This window comes from Pholis gunnellus (assembly GCF_910591455.1).
Source record: "Pholis gunnellus genome assembly, chromosome: 14".
In the NCBI taxonomy this organism is placed as follows: domain Eukaryota; kingdom Metazoa; phylum Chordata; class Actinopteri; order Perciformes; family Pholidae; genus Pholis; species Pholis gunnellus.
Window position 1 is genome coordinate 1,829,459 of NC_136541.1, and position 21,754 is coordinate 1,851,212.

At 40.8% G+C, this 21,754-nt stretch overlaps 2 protein-coding genes across 2 annotated transcripts; both read left to right on the plus strand.

Annotated features, from left to right (window-relative positions):
• Positions 1 to 307: 307 nt before the first annotated feature.
• On the plus strand, positions 308 to 11,180 carry LOC306705998 (uncharacterized protein). The gene is made up of 4 exons (XM_079172911.1): positions 308 to 1,987; positions 4,199 to 4,206; positions 5,022 to 5,821; positions 9,970 to 11,180. The coding sequence occupies exons 1-4, from the start codon at positions 315 to 317 to the stop codon at positions 10,846 to 10,848; spliced, it is 3,360 nt and encodes a 1,119-aa protein (XP_079029037.1). The 5' UTR covers positions 308 to 314; the 3' UTR covers positions 10,849 to 11,180.
• Positions 11,181 to 13,735: 2,555 nt separating this feature from the next.
• On the plus strand, positions 13,736 to 21,754 carry LOC306706000 (uncharacterized protein; the record flags this gene model as incomplete). The annotated part of the gene is made up of 3 exons (XM_079172914.1): positions 13,736 to 15,399; positions 18,706 to 18,721; positions 19,604 to 21,754. 3 exons carry the CDS (start codon positions 13,736 to 13,738, stop codon positions 21,302 to 21,304), a joined length of 3,381 nt encoding a protein of 1,126 aa, XP_079029040.1. The 3' UTR covers positions 21,305 to 21,754.

Consider the following 21,754-nt stretch of genomic DNA (forward strand, 5'->3'; position numbering starts at 1 on the left):
TGAACTCTATTGTAAACAAGTGTTCAACACAGTGTCTCTCAAACTGCTCCTCTTCCTGGAATGAATCACAGTGTGATAACTCCTCCCTCTTCTTCCTGCTCTCACACACAGAGAGCTCCACTCTGTCTTTATTTCCTTGTTCCCTCCCCTTCAGATCTACAGTTTACAGACGGGTGTAACCAACATGGTGGTGAAGTGCAGCAGCTGACAAGCTCCATTCACTGCAGAGACACATGTTGTTCAGATCTGAGCTCAAAGTTTATTCAGTTCTGAGGAAGTGAAACTCAGTCAGTCGTTGTCACTGAGAGGAGAAAATGGCGCAGAAAGGAGTTCAGCTGGACCAGGAAAGCTTCTCTTGTTCCATCTGTCTGGATCTACTGAAGGATCCGGTGACTATTCCCTGTGGACACAGCTACTGCATGAACTGTATTAAAAACTTCTGGGATGAAGAGGATGTGAAGAAACTCCACAGCTGCCCTCAATGTAGGCAGACCTTCAGACCGAGGCCTGTCCTGCTGAAAAGCACCATGTTAGCAGATTTAGTGGAGCAACTGAAGAAGACTGGACTCCAAGCTGCTCCTGCTGATCACTGCTATGCTGGACCTGAAGATGTGTCCTGTGATTTCTGCACTGGGAGGAAACTGAAAGCCTTCAAGTCCTGTCTTGTGTGTCTGGTCTCTTATTGTGAGCAACACCTTCAGCCTCATTATGATGTAGCTCCATTAAAGAAACACAAACTGGTGGACCCCTCCAACAAGCTCCAGGAGAACATCTGCTCTCATCATGGTGAGGTGATGAAGATCTTCTGTCGTACTGATCAGCAGTGTATCTGTTATCTCTGCTTAATGGATGAACACAAAGGCCACGACACAGTCTCAGCTGCAGCAGAAAGGACTGAGAGGCAGAGAGAGCTGGAGGTGAGTCAACTAAACATCCAGCAGAGAATCCAGGACAGAGAGAAAGACGTGAAGCTGCTTCAACAGGAGGAGGAGAAAATCAATCTCTCTGCTGATAAAGCAGTGGAGGACAATGAGAAGATCTTCACTGAGCTGATCCGTCTCATGGAGAAAAGAAGCTCTGATGTGAAGCAGCAGGTCAGATCCCAGCAGAGAACTGAAGTGAGTCGAGTCAAAGAGCTTCAGGAGAAGCTGGAGCAGGAGATCTCTGAGCTGAAGAGGAACGACGCTGAGCTGAAGAAGCTCTCACACACAGAGGATCACAACCAGTTTCTACACAACTACCCCTCACTGTCACCACTCAGTGAGTCTACAGACTCATCCAGCATCAAGATCCGTCCTCTGAGCTACTTTGAGGACGTGACAGAGGCTGTGTCAGCAGTCAGAGATAAACTACAGGACGTTCTGAGAGACAAATGGACAAACGTCTCACTGGCAGTGACTGAAGTGGATGTTTTACTGCCACAACCTGAGCCCAAGACCAGAGCTGAGTTCTTAAAATATTCACGTGAAATCACACTGGATCCAAACACAGCATACACATGTCTGTTATTATCTGATGGGAACAGAAAAGCAACATTTATGATACAACCTCAGTCTTATTCTAGTCACCCAGACAGATTCACCGATGATTTTCAGGTCCTGAGTAGAGAGAGTCTGACTGGACGTTGTTACTGGGAGGTGGAGTGGAGAGGAGCAGGAGTTGATGTAGCAGTCGCATACAAGAATATCAGCAGAAAAGGGAACTCGAGTGAATGTGTATTTGGACTAAATAACAAATCTTGGGCGCTAACATGTGACAGAAACAGTTATGCATTTTGGAACAACAGTGTCCGATCTCCCGTCTCTGGTCCTCAGTCCTCCAGAGTAGGAGTGTACCTGGATCACAGAGCAGGTATTCTGTCCTTCTACAGCGTCTCTGAAACCATGACTCTCCTCCACAGAGTCCAGACCACATTCACTCAGCCTCTCTACGCTGGACTTTGTTTTTATTTCAACTGGGGAGACACTGCTGAGTTCTGTAAACTGAAGTAGGCAGAAGTCATTAAAGGGTTAAACTCTGTGTTTGAACTCATTGTGTCTCCATGTTTGTTGCTGACAGCTGATTGTTGTGGCGTTTCTTCACTGCACAGAGATCAGCTGTCACTCAAACATTATGGGTGGTACTTTGACATCTTGTCATTAGTTGTTGTGTAAATGTTTGAGTTTCTTGAGGTGGAGCTCCTTCCTGTGTCTGTTTAGCCATGGAGGCTATCACTGCTCATGATGATGTTTGTTTACCTGAACTGACATTTCTCTGCATGAACATTTAAACTTCTCTGAGCTCTAAATGTTTGATGAATATTTTTTATTGATGCTTTTATTTTGTTGTTTCTCTTCCACTGCATGGATCTTAAGAGAGAAAACACCAGAGCTTCATTTATCTGAGATATTTTGTTCTTTGTGTGCATTTGTAAAGAAATCTATAATTGATCAAGAGTCATTTAACAGACTTTACTGATGGGATGTGTGAACAAACTGAATGTTTTCATGATGAATAAACAAACATGAACAAAGTATTTTCTTCTTGTCTTCATTCCAGGGTTTCATACAAAGCTGATGGAGAAAATATGAAACTAATATGAGAGAATAACTGAGTCAGTTTTCCTCCTGAAACATAAATTAAAGTGTTTAGAGTGCTTGTTGCAACATTGTATTCATAACATGAGTCCACTAATGTGTATCTACCTGCTTAGGGACTACATATGAAAATTAGCTCACTAGCTAACTCATTTATATTAAGGTGGTCACTGAAATGTTGATTAATGAGCACTGTTCCTGGAAAATAAATGAAATCAAACAATTTAAAAAAAGGACAAACTGTTTTGAAGCTTACTTAAAAGTGACAAAAAACATATTGATGTCTAAATGTAAAGTATGTGCCATATGTCTAAGTTAAACTTGAGACAAAACAAATAAATTAATAAAAGGAATAAATAAATTCATAGACTAATAGATAAAATCCTGTCAAAAGCTGCTGATCTCCCAACATCACCACCAAGGGGACCCAGAAGCTGTTGGACCATCTATAGACTTCACATCCCAGAATCCTTTGCGCCCAGATATTTATTTTACCCTCTTCATATTGCGGCTACCAACGTCCGGTCCAAGTTCACAGAAGAGGGAACGGATGACTCGTCTGCTGCGTTGAAGCTGAAACCTGCTGTTCGGTACAATTTAAACCCGTTAAAGGAGCGAGTTTGACCGGTAAGGACACAAAATGGAGACTTTTAAATTAACAACCGTTTCAAAGACGTGACTTCAAGCTAACGAGCTAGCTTAGTTGCTACGTTAACGTTACACGAGCCGTTGGTAAACACATCTGCTCTTTATTATGTCATCGTTGGTGCAGCTGGTCGGTTCTTGTCCTCATATCTCACTTTGTTGTGTTCATTATTGTGCTTGTACGTCGGGCTAGTGGGCTCAAATATATGCTAATTAATCCACAGTGGTGTTGTTGTTGACCTCCTCTCTGTCTCGGGCTCTTTGCGTTTCCTGCTGCAGTTTTCTTCTTAAAATCTGAAATCTCAAGTTGCTAAAGTGATGCAGATAAATTGCGTCAAGTGCAGATGTAATAAGACATTAGCAGTAAATACATGTACACAAGTACTACATCAAATATCGAGGTACTTGTGCTTTATTTGAGTATTTCTATATCATGCTAACACCTTCTACTCAACTTTATTCCAGAGGCAAGTGTTATTCTATGTACTCAACGTGTATTTGTCATCTTTATATAACTGAGTTAAAAATGTACTTTTATTATTTTCGATTTATAATACATTAATTTGTTTGCCTTTTAACATTGCGGTTAAGTATGCTAATTTTATCTTAATGAGTTATTTTATTTATTTATTAATGTTTCCTGTGGAAATATGTCTCACCCTTTCTGCACCTCCTAAGCTTCCGTAGTCCCGGCTTCCCCTCACAATGGTGGTTTACATTGCTGAGGGTAAGTCCTGTGGAAACATGCTGTTGTACTATTTTGTCGTATTCCCCTAAAATGGAACTGTTTAGGCTACACACTTTAATAACTGCTAAAATAATCACGTTATGTAGCCGTTACGTGTCATTTTGACCGTTTAAATATAAGTTTTGTGTCTGTTTTAATTTAGCCTTTTAAGCGCCGTCATATAGAAAGAGACGTAGCGACAACTCTGCGGTCGTTCCCGGTTTAAATTCTCTCGTTTTCCATGTTTAAGGAACAGAAGTGCTGAGAGAGCCCAGACGTCAATTTATGTTTGTGTTGTACTGTTTTCTGCAGGTATTTTCCTTTTGTTTGATGTTATAATTTTCGCGGGTTTTTGTTAGTCGTTGCACCTCATGCACCTATTTATTTTGTCCACTTGATGTCGCTGTTTGTACCGTTTTCTACATACAATGGTGTTTTACATTGTTGAGGCAGATACATGCTGGAAAAGCATCCCCTGAGTTGACTCCTTCAATGCCCTTTCCAAGTCTGTTACGTTTAGTTCCTTTGTGGATTTAGATTATGGAGACAAAGTATAATTCCCCTGATAAATTATGATATATTTTAGGTTAATCTACCCGGCAACATATAAAGTGATTAGCTCCATGTTAACAGGTGCAACACTTAAGTGATGAATACATTAATGCATCAATACTTATATTTATGATTTTGAAATCTGCCATTCTGCATAGTGCGTACTTTTACTTTTGTTATTCTGAGTATATTTTGAGTAGTTTTTGTACTTTAACTTGGGAGCTGAAACTCGCCTTTTCATTCTGAAATAGCAACAGCCAATAAGGGGGGAGCTCCAACCCGACCGACCAACGGTGTGACTTCATTACTCTCGTAGGGCTGCCCCCCCCCACACACACACACTATACTGCTGTCCAATCATACAAAAGCTTGATAACTCCTCCCTCCTCTCCCTGCAGTGAAACACAGCCAGCTCCACTCTGCAGCCCCATTCAGTGAAGAACAGAAAATGAACAGGAACAACAGGCAGTGAGTTTGAGTTAAGCCGGTCTAGAGAAACTCTGTCAAGTCACTGTGACCAGTCGATATGGATCCAAAACTAATTAAACTGGACAAGGAAGTCTGCTCTTGTTGCATCTGCCTGGATCTACTGAAGGATCCGGTGACTATTCCCTGTGGACACAGCTACTGCATGAACTGTATTAAAACACACTGGGATAAAAAGAAACCCCACAGCTGCCCTCAATGCAGGCAGACCTTCACACTGAGGCCTGTCCTTCTGAAAAACACCATGTTAGCAGATTTAGTGGAGCAACTGAAGAAGACTGGACTCCAAGCTGCTCCTGCTGATCACTGCTATGCTGGACCTGAAGATGTGTCCTGTGATGTCTGCACTGGGAGGAAACTGAAAGCCTTCAAGTCCTGCCTCGTCTGTCTGGTCTCTTACTGTGAGCAACACCTTCAACCTCATTATGATGTAGCTCAGTTAAGAAAACACAAGCTGGTGGACCCCTCCAACAAGCTCCAGGAGAACATCTGCTCTCGTCATAATGAGGTGATGAAGATGTTCTGTCGTACTGATCAGCAGTGTATCTGTTATCTCTGCTCTGTGGAGGAACACAAAGGCCACGACACAGTCTCAGCTGCAGCAGAAATCACTGAGAGGCAGAGAGAGCTGGAGGTGAGTCGACTAAACATCCAGCAGAGAATCCAGAACAGAGAGAAAGACGTGAAGCTGCTTCAACAGGAGGAGGAGAAAATCAATCTCTCTGCTGATAAAGCAGTGGAGGACAATGAGAAGATCTTCACTGAGCTGATCCGTCTCATGGAGAAAAGAAGCTCTGATGTGAAGCAGCAGGTCAGATCCCAGCAGAGAACTGAAGTGAAGAGAAGAGAGAAAACACCAGAGCTTCATTTATCTGAGATATTTTGTTCTTTGTGTGCATTTGTAAAGAAATCTATAATTGATCAAGAGTCATTTAACAGACTTTACTGATGAGATGTGTGAACAAACTGAATGTTTACATGATGAATAAACAAACATGAACAAAGTATTTTCTTCTTGTCTTCATTCCAGGGTTTCATACAAAGCTGATGGAGAAAATATGAAACTAATAAGAGAGAATAACTGAGTCAGTTTTCCTCCTGAAACACCACAAAGTACAGAGTTCATGTTTAGAGCAGAAGAGCATTAGTCAGTCAGTCTCTGTCCTTTAAACTTTCCTCACTAAAACCACCATTTAGTTAGTGCACTAAGTCAGTGAAGAGGATTAATCACACAGACTTATTTAAATGAGACCTTCTGAGAAGTTCAGAGGGTTAATGTCTCTTTGATGGAGCTGCTAACAACTCATGGACATGTGAAACATGATAACGAGCTCCGACTGATTCATTTTAAGAGCCTAAACGGTTTGAAACCAGCGCTTTAATCCTCAGCAGTGTGTTTGTATTTGTTGTGTAAAATCTTGATCTCAAAAGTAACTACAGTGGAATACAAAGTACAACGTTGCCTCTAAAATAGTGGAGTACAAGTAGCAGAAAACCACAATACCCAAGTTAAGTACAAGTACCCTTAAACTCTACTTCAGTGTGGTACTTTGAGCAAACGGGCTGGTTTGAGATGAGATCAGGCGGCTGCAGCAGGAGGTGATGACGAGTCCAACAGCTTCCAGCTGTCTTCAAAGAACATCAACATCAACAACAAATGGGACATTTTCAGACTATATCAAGTCCACTCGTGAAGTCATAAAATCAATGTATGTGAATATTGAAAGGCTGCTTTGCTCTGACGAGTATATTATTCAAGTAATATTTTTTTTCTTTGTTAGTTACTTAGGAACTAAGTTTCTACATTGTGAAAAACAAATGTCTTCAGCTTCACCACATATTCTTAGAAACAATACTGGACAATTGATGAAGACCAACAACAAAGAAAAGTATCAACAAATGGCTTGATTTAAATAACAGTAAATCTAAAATATCACAGGAAAGATATTTTGACTTCTGCTCACTCAGAGATAAAACTCAACATGCGGGTACAAAGTTAAGAGGGAACACGTGTAATCTGGAAATCGTTGCACTTATATTTAACTCCTATGTCTCACTCTGTCTTCTCTGAGGCTTCAGTTCACTCCTCACATTCAGATTTCCACTTCACGTGACATCGATGAAAAACAAAATGCTTTCCACCAGATTCTTAAACACCATTTCAGCAGTTTTCTGAATTAACTCAAATGTTTAAACATCAGAAGTAGATGAAATCTCTTTGTATCTCTTTCCGTTTGTTTCTAGTCGCTCAGCACAACATTCAAACTAATGTATTTTAAATTGAAGTATATTTCGTGCCTCCACCGCAATGTTTTTCTGTCTGTCAGGACGACATTATGCAACAAAACAAACGTTAGGTTGAGGCAACAAAAGCACTTCGTGAGGTTTAAGACAAACCAACACAGTTGGGTTAAAGTCAGTATATGAGCTTAGGTTTAGTAAACATTAATACTCTGTTAACTTTACAAACATTGTAGTGTTTTATATTTTTACGTGACTTATTTCCTTTCTTAGTAGTTTGGCTTATGATACTCACTGACTGGAAGATATACTTTAGTTTGTTCTTCTTCAACTTCAAATCAGCCGCGTCATTCTAATGCTTCCACCTGCTGAACATTTGTTTCAACGTGATATTTTAACATCGACAGTGTTCTTGACAACAATCTGTGAAACTTGAATCCTTTTAAGGGTTTGATGAATATTAAACGTTTTAGTGTGATGTCTGTTGATTAGCTGTGAAAAGATAAAATTATGCTTTAAATTAAATGACAAAAAAGTATATCGATACTAGAGGTTCATCACTTTATATCAACCAACAACAAACTGCAGAATCAGCTGATCTGGTTGATTCTTGTCCTTCTGCATTAGCATCTGTTTGCTGCTGAGCAGGTAGTCTACAGTGGCTTCTCTTGAACAGCCTGTTAACGTCCCTCTCCAGGATGGAGAGAGTCCTCGTTGTTGTCAGGACTGTCCCTTTGTCTTTCACAAACACAGTAGGATTCATTCAGGTCATTGGACATGTGCAAGTCGTTAGTGGAGTGAGGAGCTTTAGGTTTGCAGCTGGTGATCAATCAGAGACCTTTTCAGACAGAAGCAGAGTCGTTCACTGAGAACTGCTGTTGGAGGTTCTCAGAGTACAGTCGTTTGGTTTCTCTCACCGTCTCGCTGAACCTGTACTTTGATTATTTAAACCTGTCCTTGTCCTCCTGAATGATTCTTCTGTGTTCAACCTCAGCTGTCTGAGCTTAACTGTGAACCAAAATTTGTACTTAAATATTAGTGTATTTAAGTACAAATATTTATACATTTTATATAAAACTTGTGTTGGCTTCTGGATGTCTCTTCATATTTTTCAGATGCTATTGCTTTATTTTACGGTTTTATTTTATTAATACATATTACAATCGGAATCAGAATCAATAATGTTCAGAATTTACATGTTGAATTTTTAAATAATTTTACCTTAAAATTCTCCTTTTAATTAACACTTTCATTTCAGACACAATATCAAGAGAATGTCCTCAGTGGTAGATATCTGTGCAGCCCTGTTTCATCTTTTGCATGGAATAATTTGGCAAAACTCAGTTTTCATCAGTCGCGATGCTGTCTGTGAATGGAAGTGCTTCTGACATTTAGTGTTATCTTCTGTAAAATTCACATTGTTATTTATTTGATTAATGTATAACTTTAAAAAGCAAGCAGGTTTTGCACCAAAGTGTCAGGGCCGGAATGCTCCTTTCTAACCTCAAACTAGTTCAGAAACAGATTTTGGATCCCTAAAGAGAAATAACTAAATGTTTACTCGCATATCTTCCCTGTTTCCAAATTATTCAAATCAGGATCAATGAATCATGTTGAGCGCTGAGGATACACACAGGCATCCTTGAACATTCTCAAAAGGAAGGACTTTGTCCTCGGTAGAATTTGAAAGGTAATAGACATCAGAACAGCTGACACTCAATTAAAGAACTCCACGAGTAAATGCATGATTTTATGTTTGTTCTATTGTTCACTACATGTTAAAAAAGACAGAAACATTTACTGTCCCTTCGAGAGAAAACCTCTCCTCCTGGAATGCAGGAGCTTGTCGTCTTGTTCCCTCCCCCTCACTGATATGCAAATATTAATATGGGTGTAACCAACATCTGGTAGGAGAGGAGGAGCCCCATTCAGTGAAGAACAGGAACAAAAGGCAGAGTTTGAGTTAAGCCACTCTAGAGAAACTCTGTCAAGTCACTGTGACCAGTCATTATGGATCCAAAAAGAGTTAAACTGGACCAGGAAAGCTTCTCTTGTTCCATCTGTCTGGATCTACTGAAGGATCCGGTGACTATTCCCTGTGGACACAGCTACTGCATGAACTGTATTAAAACACACTGGGATGAAGAGGAGCAGAAGAAACTCCACAGCTGCCCTCAGTGTACGCAGACCTTCACACTGAGGCCTGTCCTGGTGAAAAACACCATGTTAGCAGATTTAGTGGAGCAACTGAAGAAGACTGGACTCCAAGCTGCTCCTGCTGATCACTGCTATGCTGGACCTGAAGATGTGTCCTGTGATGTCTGCACTGGGAGGAAACTGAAAGCCTTCAAGTCCTGTCTGGTCTGTCTGGTCTCTTACTGTGAGCAACACCTTCAGCCTCATTTTAAATCTCCTGTCTTCAAAAGTCACCAGCTGGTGGACCCCTCCAACAAGCTCCAGGAGAACATCTGCTCTCGTCACGATGAGGTGACGAAGATGTTCTGCTGCACCCAACAGCAGTGTATTTGTTATCTCTGCTCTCCGGATGAACAATTCAAACTCAAGCCAAGTCGACTAAACATCCAGCAGAGAATCCAGGACAGAGAGAAAGATGTGAAGCTGCTTCAACAGGAGGAGGAGAACATCAATCTCTCTGCTGATAAAGCAGTGGAGGACAATGAGAAGATCTTCACTGAGCTGATCCGTCTCATGGAGAAAAGAAGCTCTGATGTGAAGCAGCAGGTCAGATCCCAGCAGAGAACTGAAGTGAGTCGAGTCAAAGAGCTTCAGGAGAAGCTGGAGCAGGAGATCACTGAGCTGAAGAGGAAAGACGCTGAGCTGCAGCAGCTCTCACACACAGAGGATCACAACCAGTTTCTACACAACTACCCCTCACTGTCACCACTCAGTGAGTCTACAGACTCATCCAGCATCAAGATCAGTCCTCTGAGCTACTTTGAGGACGTGACAGAGGCTGTGTCAGCAGTCAGAGATGAACTACAGGACGTTCTGAGAGAGAAGTGGACAAACATCTCACTGATGGTGACTGAAGTGGATGTTTTACTGCCACAAGCTGAGCCCAAGACCAGAGCTGAGTTCTTAAAATATTCACGTGAAATCACGCTGGATCCAAACACAGCAAACACAATGCTGTTATTATCTGATGGAAACAGAAAAGCAACGCCAAAGAAAGAACAACAGTCTTATTCTAGTCACCCAGACAGATTCACTGGATGTGAGCAGGTCCTGAGTAGAGAGAGTCTGACTGGACGTTGTTACTGGGAGGTGAAGTGGAGAGGAGCAGGAGTTGTTGTAGCAGTCGCATACAAGAATATCAGCAGAAAAGGGGACTTGAGTGAATCTGGATTTGGATACAGTAACAAGTCTTGGGCATTAACATATCACAACAACAGTTATTGCGTTTTCTACAACAAAGTCCAAACTCCCATCTCAGGTCCTCAGTCCTCCAGAGTAGGAGTGTACCTGGATCACAGAGCAGGTATTCTGTCCTTCTACAGCGTCTCTGAAACCATGACTCTCCTCCACAGAGTCCAGACCACATTCACTCAGCCTCTCTACGCTGGACTTTGTCTTTTATTTCAACTGGGGAGACACTGCTGAGTTGTGTAAACTGAAGTAGGCAGAAGTCATTTAAGGGTTAAACTCTGTGTTTGAACTCATTGTGTCTCCATGTTTGTTGCTGACAGCTGATTGTTGTGGCGTTTCTTCACTGCACAGAGATCAGCTGTCAGTCAAACATTATGGGTGGTACTTTGACATCTTGTCATTAGTTGTTGTGTAAATGTTTGAGTTTCTTGAGGTGGAGCTCCTTCCTGTGTCTGTTTAGCCATGGAGGCTATCACTGCTCATGATGATGTTTGTTTACCTGAACTGACATTTCTCTGCGTGAACATTTAAACTTCTCTGAGCTCTAAATGTTAGAATATTTTTATTGATGCTTTTATTTTGTTGTTTCTCTTCCACTGCATGGATCTTAAGAGAGAAAACACCAGAGCTTCATTTATCCGAGATATTGTTCTCTTTGTGTGCACTTGTAAAGAAATCTATAATTGATCAAGAGTCATTTAACAGACTTTACTGATGGGATGTGTGAACAAACTGAATGTTTTCATGATGAATAAACAAACATGAACAAAGTATTTTCTTCTTGTCTTCATTCCAGGGTTTCATACAAAGCTGATGGAGAAAATATGAAACTAATAAGAGAGAATAACTGAGTCAGTTTTCTTCCTGAAACACCACAAAGTACAGAGTTCATGTTTAGAGCAGAAGAACATTAGTCAGTCAGTCTCTGTCCTTTAAACTTTCCTCACTAAAACATCTTTGTCACAGAGAAATGAGCAGAGTTTGACATCACTTGTTGATTTTTACAACCAACATTTAGTTTGTGCACTTAAGAGGATTCATTACACAAAAATAAAAAACTATAGTCAGAATTTATTTGGTCAAGTTTGTTTGTGAAGAAGTCTAGTTGAGTCCTGACGTTTGGTTTCAAATATTTCGACGTTGTTCAATCAGAATTCAAGAATTCAGAGAAGTGTTATAAAACTGGTAGCTCAAATCAAGCAATCTGATTGGTTCATATAGCGCTGATGTAATGACAACATACCACTGCTATGGTGTCTCATTCCTCTGCACCATAAGTATTAATCCACGTCTGAGAAAAAAAACGTAGACTAATGTGACGCAGGGTTGCTTAGAGACACAGATACAAAGTTATCTGGTAAAACCTGCTCCAAAATAGAAACATTTGATGCAGAAATGCTCTAACCACGTACACTAATCTGATTCAAACCCGAATAAGATGACAAAATATCTGCTAGCATCTAGTATAAGCTACATTCCACATTATGTGAATACTATTTGTAGAGCAGAAGCTCTTCTCTACCATCTTTTCCATGTGACCTGAATGCAGCATCTTCTGATACTCACTGACTGGAGGTTCTACTTTAGTTTGGCCTCCTTTATTTCAACTACAATCTTCCATGTTTTACAGAAGTCTTTGGACTCATTCTAATGTTTCCACCTACAGAACGTTTAGAGATTTCATTTCATCGACAATAAAATAATCAAAATATGAAGTGAGAAGAAAGGTAAAGTATATCGATACTAGAGGTTCATCACTTGATATCAATCAACAACAAACTGCAGAATCAGCTGATCTGGTTGATTCTTGTCCTTCTGCATTAGCATCTGTTTGCTGCTGAGCAGGTAGTCTACAGTGGCTTCTCTTGAACAGCCTGTTAACGTCCCTCTCCAGGATGGAGAGAGTCCTCGTTGTTGTCAGGACTGTCCCTTTGTCTTTCACAAACACAGTAGGATTCATTCATGTCATTGGACATGTGCAAGTCGTTAGTGGAGTGAGGAGCTTTAGGTTTGCAGCTGGTGATCAATCAGAGACCTTTTCAGACAGAAGCAGAGTCGTTCACTGAGAGCTGCTGTTGGAGGTTCTCAGAGTACAGTCGTTTGGTTTCTCTCACCGTCTCGCTGAACCTGTACTTTGATTCTTTAAACCTGTCCTTGTCCTCCTGAATGATTCTTCTGTTGAACCTCAGCTGTCTGAGCTTAACTGTGAACCAAAGTTTGTCTTTAATTATTTGTGTATATTAAAAACAATTATTCATACATTATTGAGTTTGTATACAAATTGTGTTGGATTGTATAGGTCTCCATTTTCTGATTTTGTGTGAAAAGCAAATCACCTTCATACGGACAAGAAAGTATCAGAATCAATCAAACTCAAATAGTAGAATTCATATCAAATATATTGTAAACTCATTCTCGTGGTAGCTGCCTATACAGCCCTTATTTAATCTTTTGTATGAAATATTTTTCTTCTACTCAATATTAAGAATCCCTTTTCATCAGCGGCAATGTTTGCTGCTTTTGAGATAAAAGCACTGGTTACATATTTGTATTTATTTATTTGTTTTATTTTCTGTGAAATTCAGAGGATTATTTCAAAGAGCTTATACATTTTTATTATTTACATTTTCAATATTTTGAATAATCTTTAAATGTTTGCCTTGAAGGACATGTATTGTATATTCTACCTAATATTGATTTAGTATCTTTACTGGGTTGAAACCTCGTGTGGTTGATCAATGTGTTTAAAATGTTAAATGGACAGTCAGTGGTGGCACTGCTCATCTAAAGTGTTATTGTTTACTTACCGTAACAACGGCCAATGGGGGAGCTCCAACTCTACCGACCAATGGTGTAACTTCATTACTATCATAGGGAATCCGCCCCCCACCCCCGGCTTTGCTGCTGTCCAATCATATCAAACCTTGATAGCTCCTCCCTCTTTTTCTAGCTGTAAAACACAGCCAGCTCAACTCTGTGCACATGTCGCCTTGTTTGGAGCAGGAACCTCATTCAGTGAAGATCAGCAGATGAACAGAAACAAAGAAGAGATTTTTGATGTAAACTCAGATGTTTGTTTTATAATCAGAGGAACTCACAAAGTATCTGCCACGAGGAGAAAATGGCTCAGCAAGGATTTCAGCTGGACCAGGAGACCTTCTCTTGTTGCATCTGTCTGGATCTACTGAAGGATCCGGTGACTATTCCCTGTGGACACAGCTACTGCATGAACTGTATTAAAACACACTGGGACAAGAAGAAACCCCACAGCTGCCCTCAGTGCAGGCAGACCTTCACGCTGAGGCCTGTCCTGGTGAAAAACACCATGTTAGCAGATTTAGTGGAGCAACTGAAGAAGACTGGACTCCAAGCTGCTCCTGCTGATCACTGTTATGCTGGACCTGAAGATGTGTCCTGTGATGTCTGCACTGGGAGGAAACTGAAAGCCTTCAAGTCCTGCCTCGTCTGTCTGGTCTCTTACTGTGAGCAACACCTTCAGCCTCATTATGATGTAGCTCAGTTAAGAAAACACAAGCTGGTGGACCCCTCCAACAAGCTCCAGGAGAACATCTGCCCTTGTCATGGTGAGGTGATGAAGATGTTCTGTCGTACTGATCAGCAGTGTATCTGTTATCTCTGCTCTGTGGAGGAACACAAAGGCCACGACACAGTCTCAGCTGCAGCAGAAAGGACTGAGAGGCAGAGAGAGCTGGAGGTGAGTCGACTAAACATCCAGCAGAGAATCCAGGACAGAGAGAAAGACGTGAAGCTGCTTCAACAGGAGGAGGAGAACATCAATCTCTCTGCTGATAAAGCAGTGGGGGACAATGAGAAGATCTTCACTGAGCTGATCCGTCTCATGGAGAAAAGAAGCTCTGATGTGAAGCAGCAGGTCAGATCCCAGCAGAGAACTGAAGTGAGTCGAGTCAAAGAGCTTCAGGAGAAGCTGGAGCAGGAGATCACTGAGCTGAAGAGGAACGACGCTGAGCTGCAGCAGCTCTCACACACAGAGGATCACAACCAGTTTCTACACAACTACCCCTCACTGTCACCACTCAGTGAGTCTACAGACTCATCCAGCATCAAGATCCGTCCTCTGAGCTACTTTGAGGACGTGACAGAGGCTGTGTCAGCAGTCAGAGATGAACTACAGGACGTTCTGAGAGAGAAGTGGACAAACGTCTCACTGATGGTGACTGAAGTGGATGTTTTACTGCCACAACCAGAGCCCAAGACCAGAGCTGAGTTCTTAAAATATTCCCGTGAAATCACGCTGGATCCAAACACAGCACACAGACAGGTGTCCTTATCTGATGGAAACAGAAAAGCAACTTTTATGAAACAACATCAGTTTTATTCTAGTCACCCAGACAGATTCACTGGATGTGTGCAGGTCCTGAGTAGAGAGAGTCTGACTGGACGTTGTTACTGGGAGGTGGAGAGGAGAGGAGCAGGAGTTGAGGTGGCAGTCGCATTCAAGAATGTCAGCAGAAAGGGGGACTGGAGTGAATCTGGATTTGGATTGAATGACAAATCTTGGGTATTAAGATGTGAGAAAAACAGGTATACATTTTGGTACAACAATGTGCGATCTCCCGTCTCTGGTCCTCAGTCCTCCAGAGTAGGAGTGTACCTGGATCACAGAGCAGGTATTCTGTCCTTCTACAGCGTCTCTGAAACCATGACTCTCCTCCACAGAGTCCAGACCACATTCACTCAGCCTCTCTACGCTGGACTTTGTCCTTTGTGTTCCTCTGGAACCACTGCTGAGTTGTGTAAACTGAAGTAGACAGAATTCCTTTAAGGGTTAAACTCTGTTTGAACTCTGTTTGAACTCTTGAATTCGTTGTGTCTCCATGTTTGTTGCTGACAGCTGTCAGTCAAACATTATGGGCGGTACTTTGACATCTTGTCATTAGTTGTTGTGTAAATGTTTGAGTTTCTTGAGGTGGAGCTCCTTCCTGTGTCTGTTTAGCCATGGAGGCTATCACTGCTCATGATGATGTTTGTTTACCTGAACTGACATTTCTCTGCATGAACATTTAAACTTCTCTGAGCTCTAAATGTTTGAATATTTTTATTGATGCTTTTATTTTGTTGTTTCTCTTCCACTGCATGGATCTTAAGAGAGAAAACACCAGAACTTCATTTATCTGAGATATTTTGTTCTTTGTGTGCATTTGTAAATAAATGTGTAATTGATCAAGAGTCATTTAACAGACTTTACTGATGGGATGTGTGAACAAACTGAATGTTTTCATGATGAATAAACAAACATGAACAAAGTCTTTTCTTCTTGTCTTCATTCCAGGGTTTCATACAAAGCTGATGGAGAAAATATGAAACTAATAAGAGAGAATAACTGAGTCAGTTTTCCTCCTGAAACACCACAAAGTACAGAGTTCATGTTTAGAGGATTAATCACACAGACTTAAAAATGTTAAAATTGGCATATTTGTTGAGTCCTGACACACATAAGACAACAGATATTGTGTCGTTGATTCTTTACAATTATTACAATGTTGTTTAGTCAGAATTCAAGAAGTCAGAGAAACTTTAACCCACAGCCTCAAACCTCACATTCATAAATACTATTTACAACCTGAGAGCTGATGTGAATACTGTTTGTAGAGTAGAAGCTCTTCTCTACCATCTTTCCCATGTGACCTGAATGCAGCGTCTTCTGATACTCACTGACTGGAGGTTCTACTTTAGTTTGGCCTCCTTTATTTCAACTAAAATCACCATGTTTCACAGAAGTCTTTGGACTCATTCTAATGTTTTAACCGACAGAACGTTTAGAGATTTTATTTCAAGGTGATATTTTAATATCGACAAAAGAATCCAATTAATGAGAAGAAAAGTAAAGTATATCGATACTAGAGGTTCATCACTTGATATCAATCAACAACAAACTGCAGAATCAGCTGATCTGGTTGATTCTTGTCCTTCTGCATTAGCATCTGTTTGCTGCTGAGCAGGTAGTCTACAGTGGCTTCTCTTGAACAGCCTGTTAACGTCCCTCTCCAGGATGGAGAGAGTCCTCGTTGTCAGGACTGTCCCTTTGTCTTTCACAAACAGTAGGATTCATTCAGGTCATTGGACATGTGCAAGTCGTTAGTGGAGTGAGGAGCTTTAGGTTTGCAGCTGGTGATCAATCAGAGACCTTTTCAGACAGAAGCAGAGTCGTTCACTGAGAGCTGCTGTTGGAGTTTCTCAGAGTACAGTCGTTTGGTTTCTCTCACCGTCTCGCTGAACCTGTACTTTGATTCTTTAAACCTGTCCTTGTCCTCCTGAATGATTCTTCTGTGTTCAACCTCAGCTGTCTGAGCTTAACTGTGAACTAAGGTTTGTATTTAATTATTTGTTAATTTAAAAACAAATATTTATACATTATTTGGTTTATATACAACTTGTGTTGGATTGTATAGGTCTCCATTTTCAGATTCTCTGTCAAAAACAAAATCCACTTCATACGGAGAAGAAAGATCAGAATCAACCTTCAAAAACTCAAATAGTAGAATTCATATAAAATGTATTTTAAACTCCTACTCAAGTTTTATTTAATCTTCCACAACAATATCGAGGGAATGTCCTCAGTGTCCTCAGTGGTAGCTACCTATACAGCCCTGATTTAATCTTTTGTGAAAAGTATTTTTGTCATTGACTTCTAAATAATATCAAGAATCACATTTCAAGGTGAGGAATCGGACTTCGATAACTACAGACGTCCAACTATTATGAATACAGACTATAAGATATTTGCTCAAATAATTGTGAAACGGTTTAAATTGTTGACAAAATTAAAGATAAAGAACAAACACGTGCAATTGAAGGTCGACTGATGTGGGACAACTTGTGCAGATCAACATAATTTTACACAAACAGAAAAAAACGTGTTTCTATGCCGTTGGGCTCGATCGTCTTTAGCTTCACTAAGTATCATTCAGATCATTGAAGGACGATCGATGAACACAAACAGCAGGGAAAGAGTATCGACACAAAGAAAAACGATCACATTCTTATAAAATGCAGGAGAAAATGTTTGTGGAATCCTGAGTCAACTTTGTATTCACATTTTAATTACATTAGTCAAAAACAGACTTGCTGTACACATGTGTGGTGGCTCTAATAAGTCTACAACGTCTCACTGAGAGTAAAAGCTCAAACTGTGAGTCTTTGTTCATATATTGAATTAATATTTCTTACTCTGTCTCATCTGTAATCTTACCAGCTATATTTAATATTCCATGTAAATTCAGTTTATTCCTGACATCCAGACTTACATGATGCTGAAGAATAAAATACTTCCTACAAAGTTTTTGTAGCATTTGAGACCTGGACAAGTTTGCTTCGATAATAAACCACATTGTTACCTTAAGAGACATTGTAGGATTTCACAATGTTAAATGAATGAATTCCTTTATTGGTGGTTGTTTGACTTCTGATACTCACTGACTGGAGGTTCTACTTTAGTTTGGCCTCCTTTATTTCAAATAAAATCACCATGTTTCACAGAAGTCTTTGGACTCATTCTAATGTTTTAACCTACAGAACGTTTAGAGATTTTATTTCAAGGTGATATTTTAATATCGACAAAAGAATCCAATTGATAAATAAGAGAAAAGTAAAGTATATCGATACTAGAGGTTCATCACTTTATATCAATCAACAACAAACTGCAGAATCAGCTGATCTGGTTGATTCTTGTCCTTCTGCATTAGCATCTGTTTGCTGCTGAGCAGGTAGTCTACAGTGGCTTCTCTTGAACAGCCTGTTAACGTCCCTCTCCAGGATGGAGAGAGTCCTCGTTGTTGTCAGGACTGTCCCTTTGTCTTTCACAAACACAGTAGGATTCATTCAGGTCATTGGACATGTGCAAGTCGTTAGTGGAGTGAGGAGCTTTAGGTTTGCAGCTGGTGATCAATCAGAGACCTTTTCAGACAGAAGCAGAGTCGTTCACTGAGAACTGCTGTTGGAGGTTCTCAGAGTACAGTCGTTTGGTTTCTCTCACCGTCTCGCTGAACCTGTACTTTGATTCTTTAAACCTGTCCTTGTCCTCCTGAATGATTCTTCTGTGTTCAACCTCAGCTGTCTGAGCTTAACTGTGAACCAAGGTTTGTATTTAAATATTTGTGTATATTAAAAACAATTATTCATACATTATTGGGTTTGTATACAAATTGTGTTGGATTGTATAGGTCTCCATTTTCTGATTTTGTGTGAAAAGCAAATCACCTTCATACGGACAAGAAAGTATCAGAATCAATCAAACTCAAATAGTAGAATTCATATCAAATATATTGTAAACTCATTCTCGTGGTAGCTGCCTATACAGCCCTTATTTAATCTTTGTATGAAATATTTTTCTTCTACTCAATATTAAGAATCCCTTTTCATCAGCGGCCATGTTTGCTGTTTTTGAGATAAAAGCACTGGTTACATATTTGTATTTATTTATTTGTTTTATTTTCTGTGAAATTCAGAGGATTATTTCAAAGAGCTTATACATTTTTATTATTTACATTTTCAATATTTTGAATAATCTTTAAATGTTTGCCTTGAAGGACATGTATTGTATATTCTACCTAATATTGATTTAGTATCTTTACTGGGTTGAAACCTCGTGTGGTTGGTCAATGTGTTTAAAATGTTAAATGGACAGTCAGTGGTGGCACTGCTCATCTAAAGTGTTATTGTTTACTTACCGTAACAACGGCCAATGGGGGAGCTCCAACTCTACCGACCAATGGTGTAACTTCATTACTATCATAGGGAATCCGCCCCCCACCCCTGGCTTTGCTGCTGTCCAATCATATCAAACCTTGATAGCTCCTCCCTCTTTTTCTGGCTGTAAAACACAGCCAGCTCAACTCTGTGCACATGTCGCCTTGTTTGGAGCAGGAACCTCATTCAGTGAAGATCAGCAGATGAACAGAAACAAAGAAGAGATTTTTGATGTAAACTCAGATGTTTGTTTTATAATCAGAGGAACTCACAAAGTATCTGCCACGAGGAGAAAATGGCTCAGCAAGGATTTCAGCTGGACCAGGAGACCTTCTCTTGCTGCATCTGTCTGGATCTACTGAAGGATCCGGTGACTATTCCCTGTGGACACAGCTACTGCATGAACTGTATTAAAACACACTGGGATGAGAAGAAACCCCACAGCTGCCCTCAATGCAGGCAGACCTTCACACCGAGGCCTGTCCTGCTGAAAAACACCATGTTAGCAGATTTAGTGGAGGAACTGAAGAAGACTGGACTCCAAGCTGCTCCTGCTGATCACTGCTATGCTGGACCTGAAGATGTGTCCTGTGATGTCTGCACTGGGAGGAAACTGAAAGCCTTCAAGTCCTGTCTCGTCTGTCTGGTCTCTTACTGTGAGCAACACCTTCAGCCTCATTATGATGTAGCTCAGTTAAGAAAACACAAGCTGGTGGACCCCTCCAACAAGCTCCAGGAGAACATCTGCCCTTGTCATGGTGAGGTGATGAAGATGTTCTGTCGTACTGATCAGCAGTGTATCTGTTATCTCTGCTCTGTGGAGGAACACAAAGGCCACGACACAGTCTCAGCTGCAGCAGAAAGGACTGAGAGGCAGAGAGAGCTGGAGGTGAGTCGACTAAACATCCAGCAGAGAATCCAGGACAGAGAGAAAGACGTGAAGCTGCTTCAACAGGAGGAGGAGAACATCAATCGCTCTGCTGATAAAGCAGTGGAGGACAATGAGAAGATCTTCACTGAGCTGATCCGTCTCATGGAGAAAAGAAGCTCTGATGTGAAGCAGCAGGTCAGATCCCAGCAGAGAACTGAAGTGAGTCGAGTCAAAGAGCTTCAGGAGAAGCTGGAGCAGGAGATCACTGAGCTGAAGAGGAACCACGATGAGCTGCAGAAGCTCTCACACACAGAGGATCACAACCAGTTTCTACACGACTACCCCTCACTGTCACCACTCAGTGAGTCTACAGACTCATCCAGCATCAAGATCCGTCCTCTGAGCTACTTTGAGGATGTGACAGAGGCTGTGTCAGCAGTCAGAGATGAACTACAGGACGTTCTGAGAGAGAAGTGGACAAACGTCTCACTGATGGTGACTGAAGTGGATGTTTTACTGCCACAAGCTGAGCCCAAGACCAGAGCTGAGTTCTTAAAATATTCACGTGAAATCACGCTGGATCCAAACACAGCACACAGACAGGTGTCCTTATCTGATGGAAACAGAAAAGCAACTTTTATGAAACAACATCAGTTTTATTCTAGTCACCCAGACAGATTCACTGGATGTGTGCAGGTCCTGAGTAGAGAGAGTCTGACTGGACGTTGTTACTGGGAGGTGGAGAGGAGAGGAGCAGGAGTTGAGGTGGCAGTCGCATACAAGAATATCAGCAGAAAGGGGGACTGGAGTGAATCTGGATTTGGATTGAATGACAAATCTTGGGTATTAAGATGTGAGAAAAACAGGTATACATTTTGGTACAACAATGTGCGATCTCCCGTCTCAGGTCCTCTGTCCTCCAGAGTAGGAGTGTACCTGGATCACAGAGCAGGTATTCTGTCCTTCTACAGCGTCTCTGAAACCATGACTCTCCTCCACAGAGTCCAGACCACATTCACTCAGCCTCTCTATGCTGGACTATGTCCTTTGTGTTCCTCTGGAACCACTGCTGAGTTGTGTAAACTGAAGTAGACAGAATTCCTTTAAGGGTTAAACTCTGTTTGAACTCTGTTTGAACTCTTGAACTTGTTGTGTCTCCATGTTTGTTGCTGACAGCTGTCAGTCAAACATTATGGGTGGTACTTTGACATCTTGTCATTAGTTGTTGTGTAAATGTTTGAGTTTCTTGAGGTGGAGCTCCTTCCTGTGTCTGTTTAGCCATGGAGGCTATCACTGCTCATGATGATGTTTGTTTACCTGAACTGACATTTCTCTGCATGAACATTTAAACTTCTCTGAGCTCTAAATGTTTGAATATTTTTATTGATGCTTTTATTTTGTTGTTTCTCTTCCACTGCATGGATCTTAAGAGAGAAAACACCAGAGCTTCATTTATCTGAGATATTTTGTTCTTTGTGTGCATTTTTAAAGAAATCTATAATTGATCAAGAGTCATTTAACAGACTTTACTGATGGGATGTG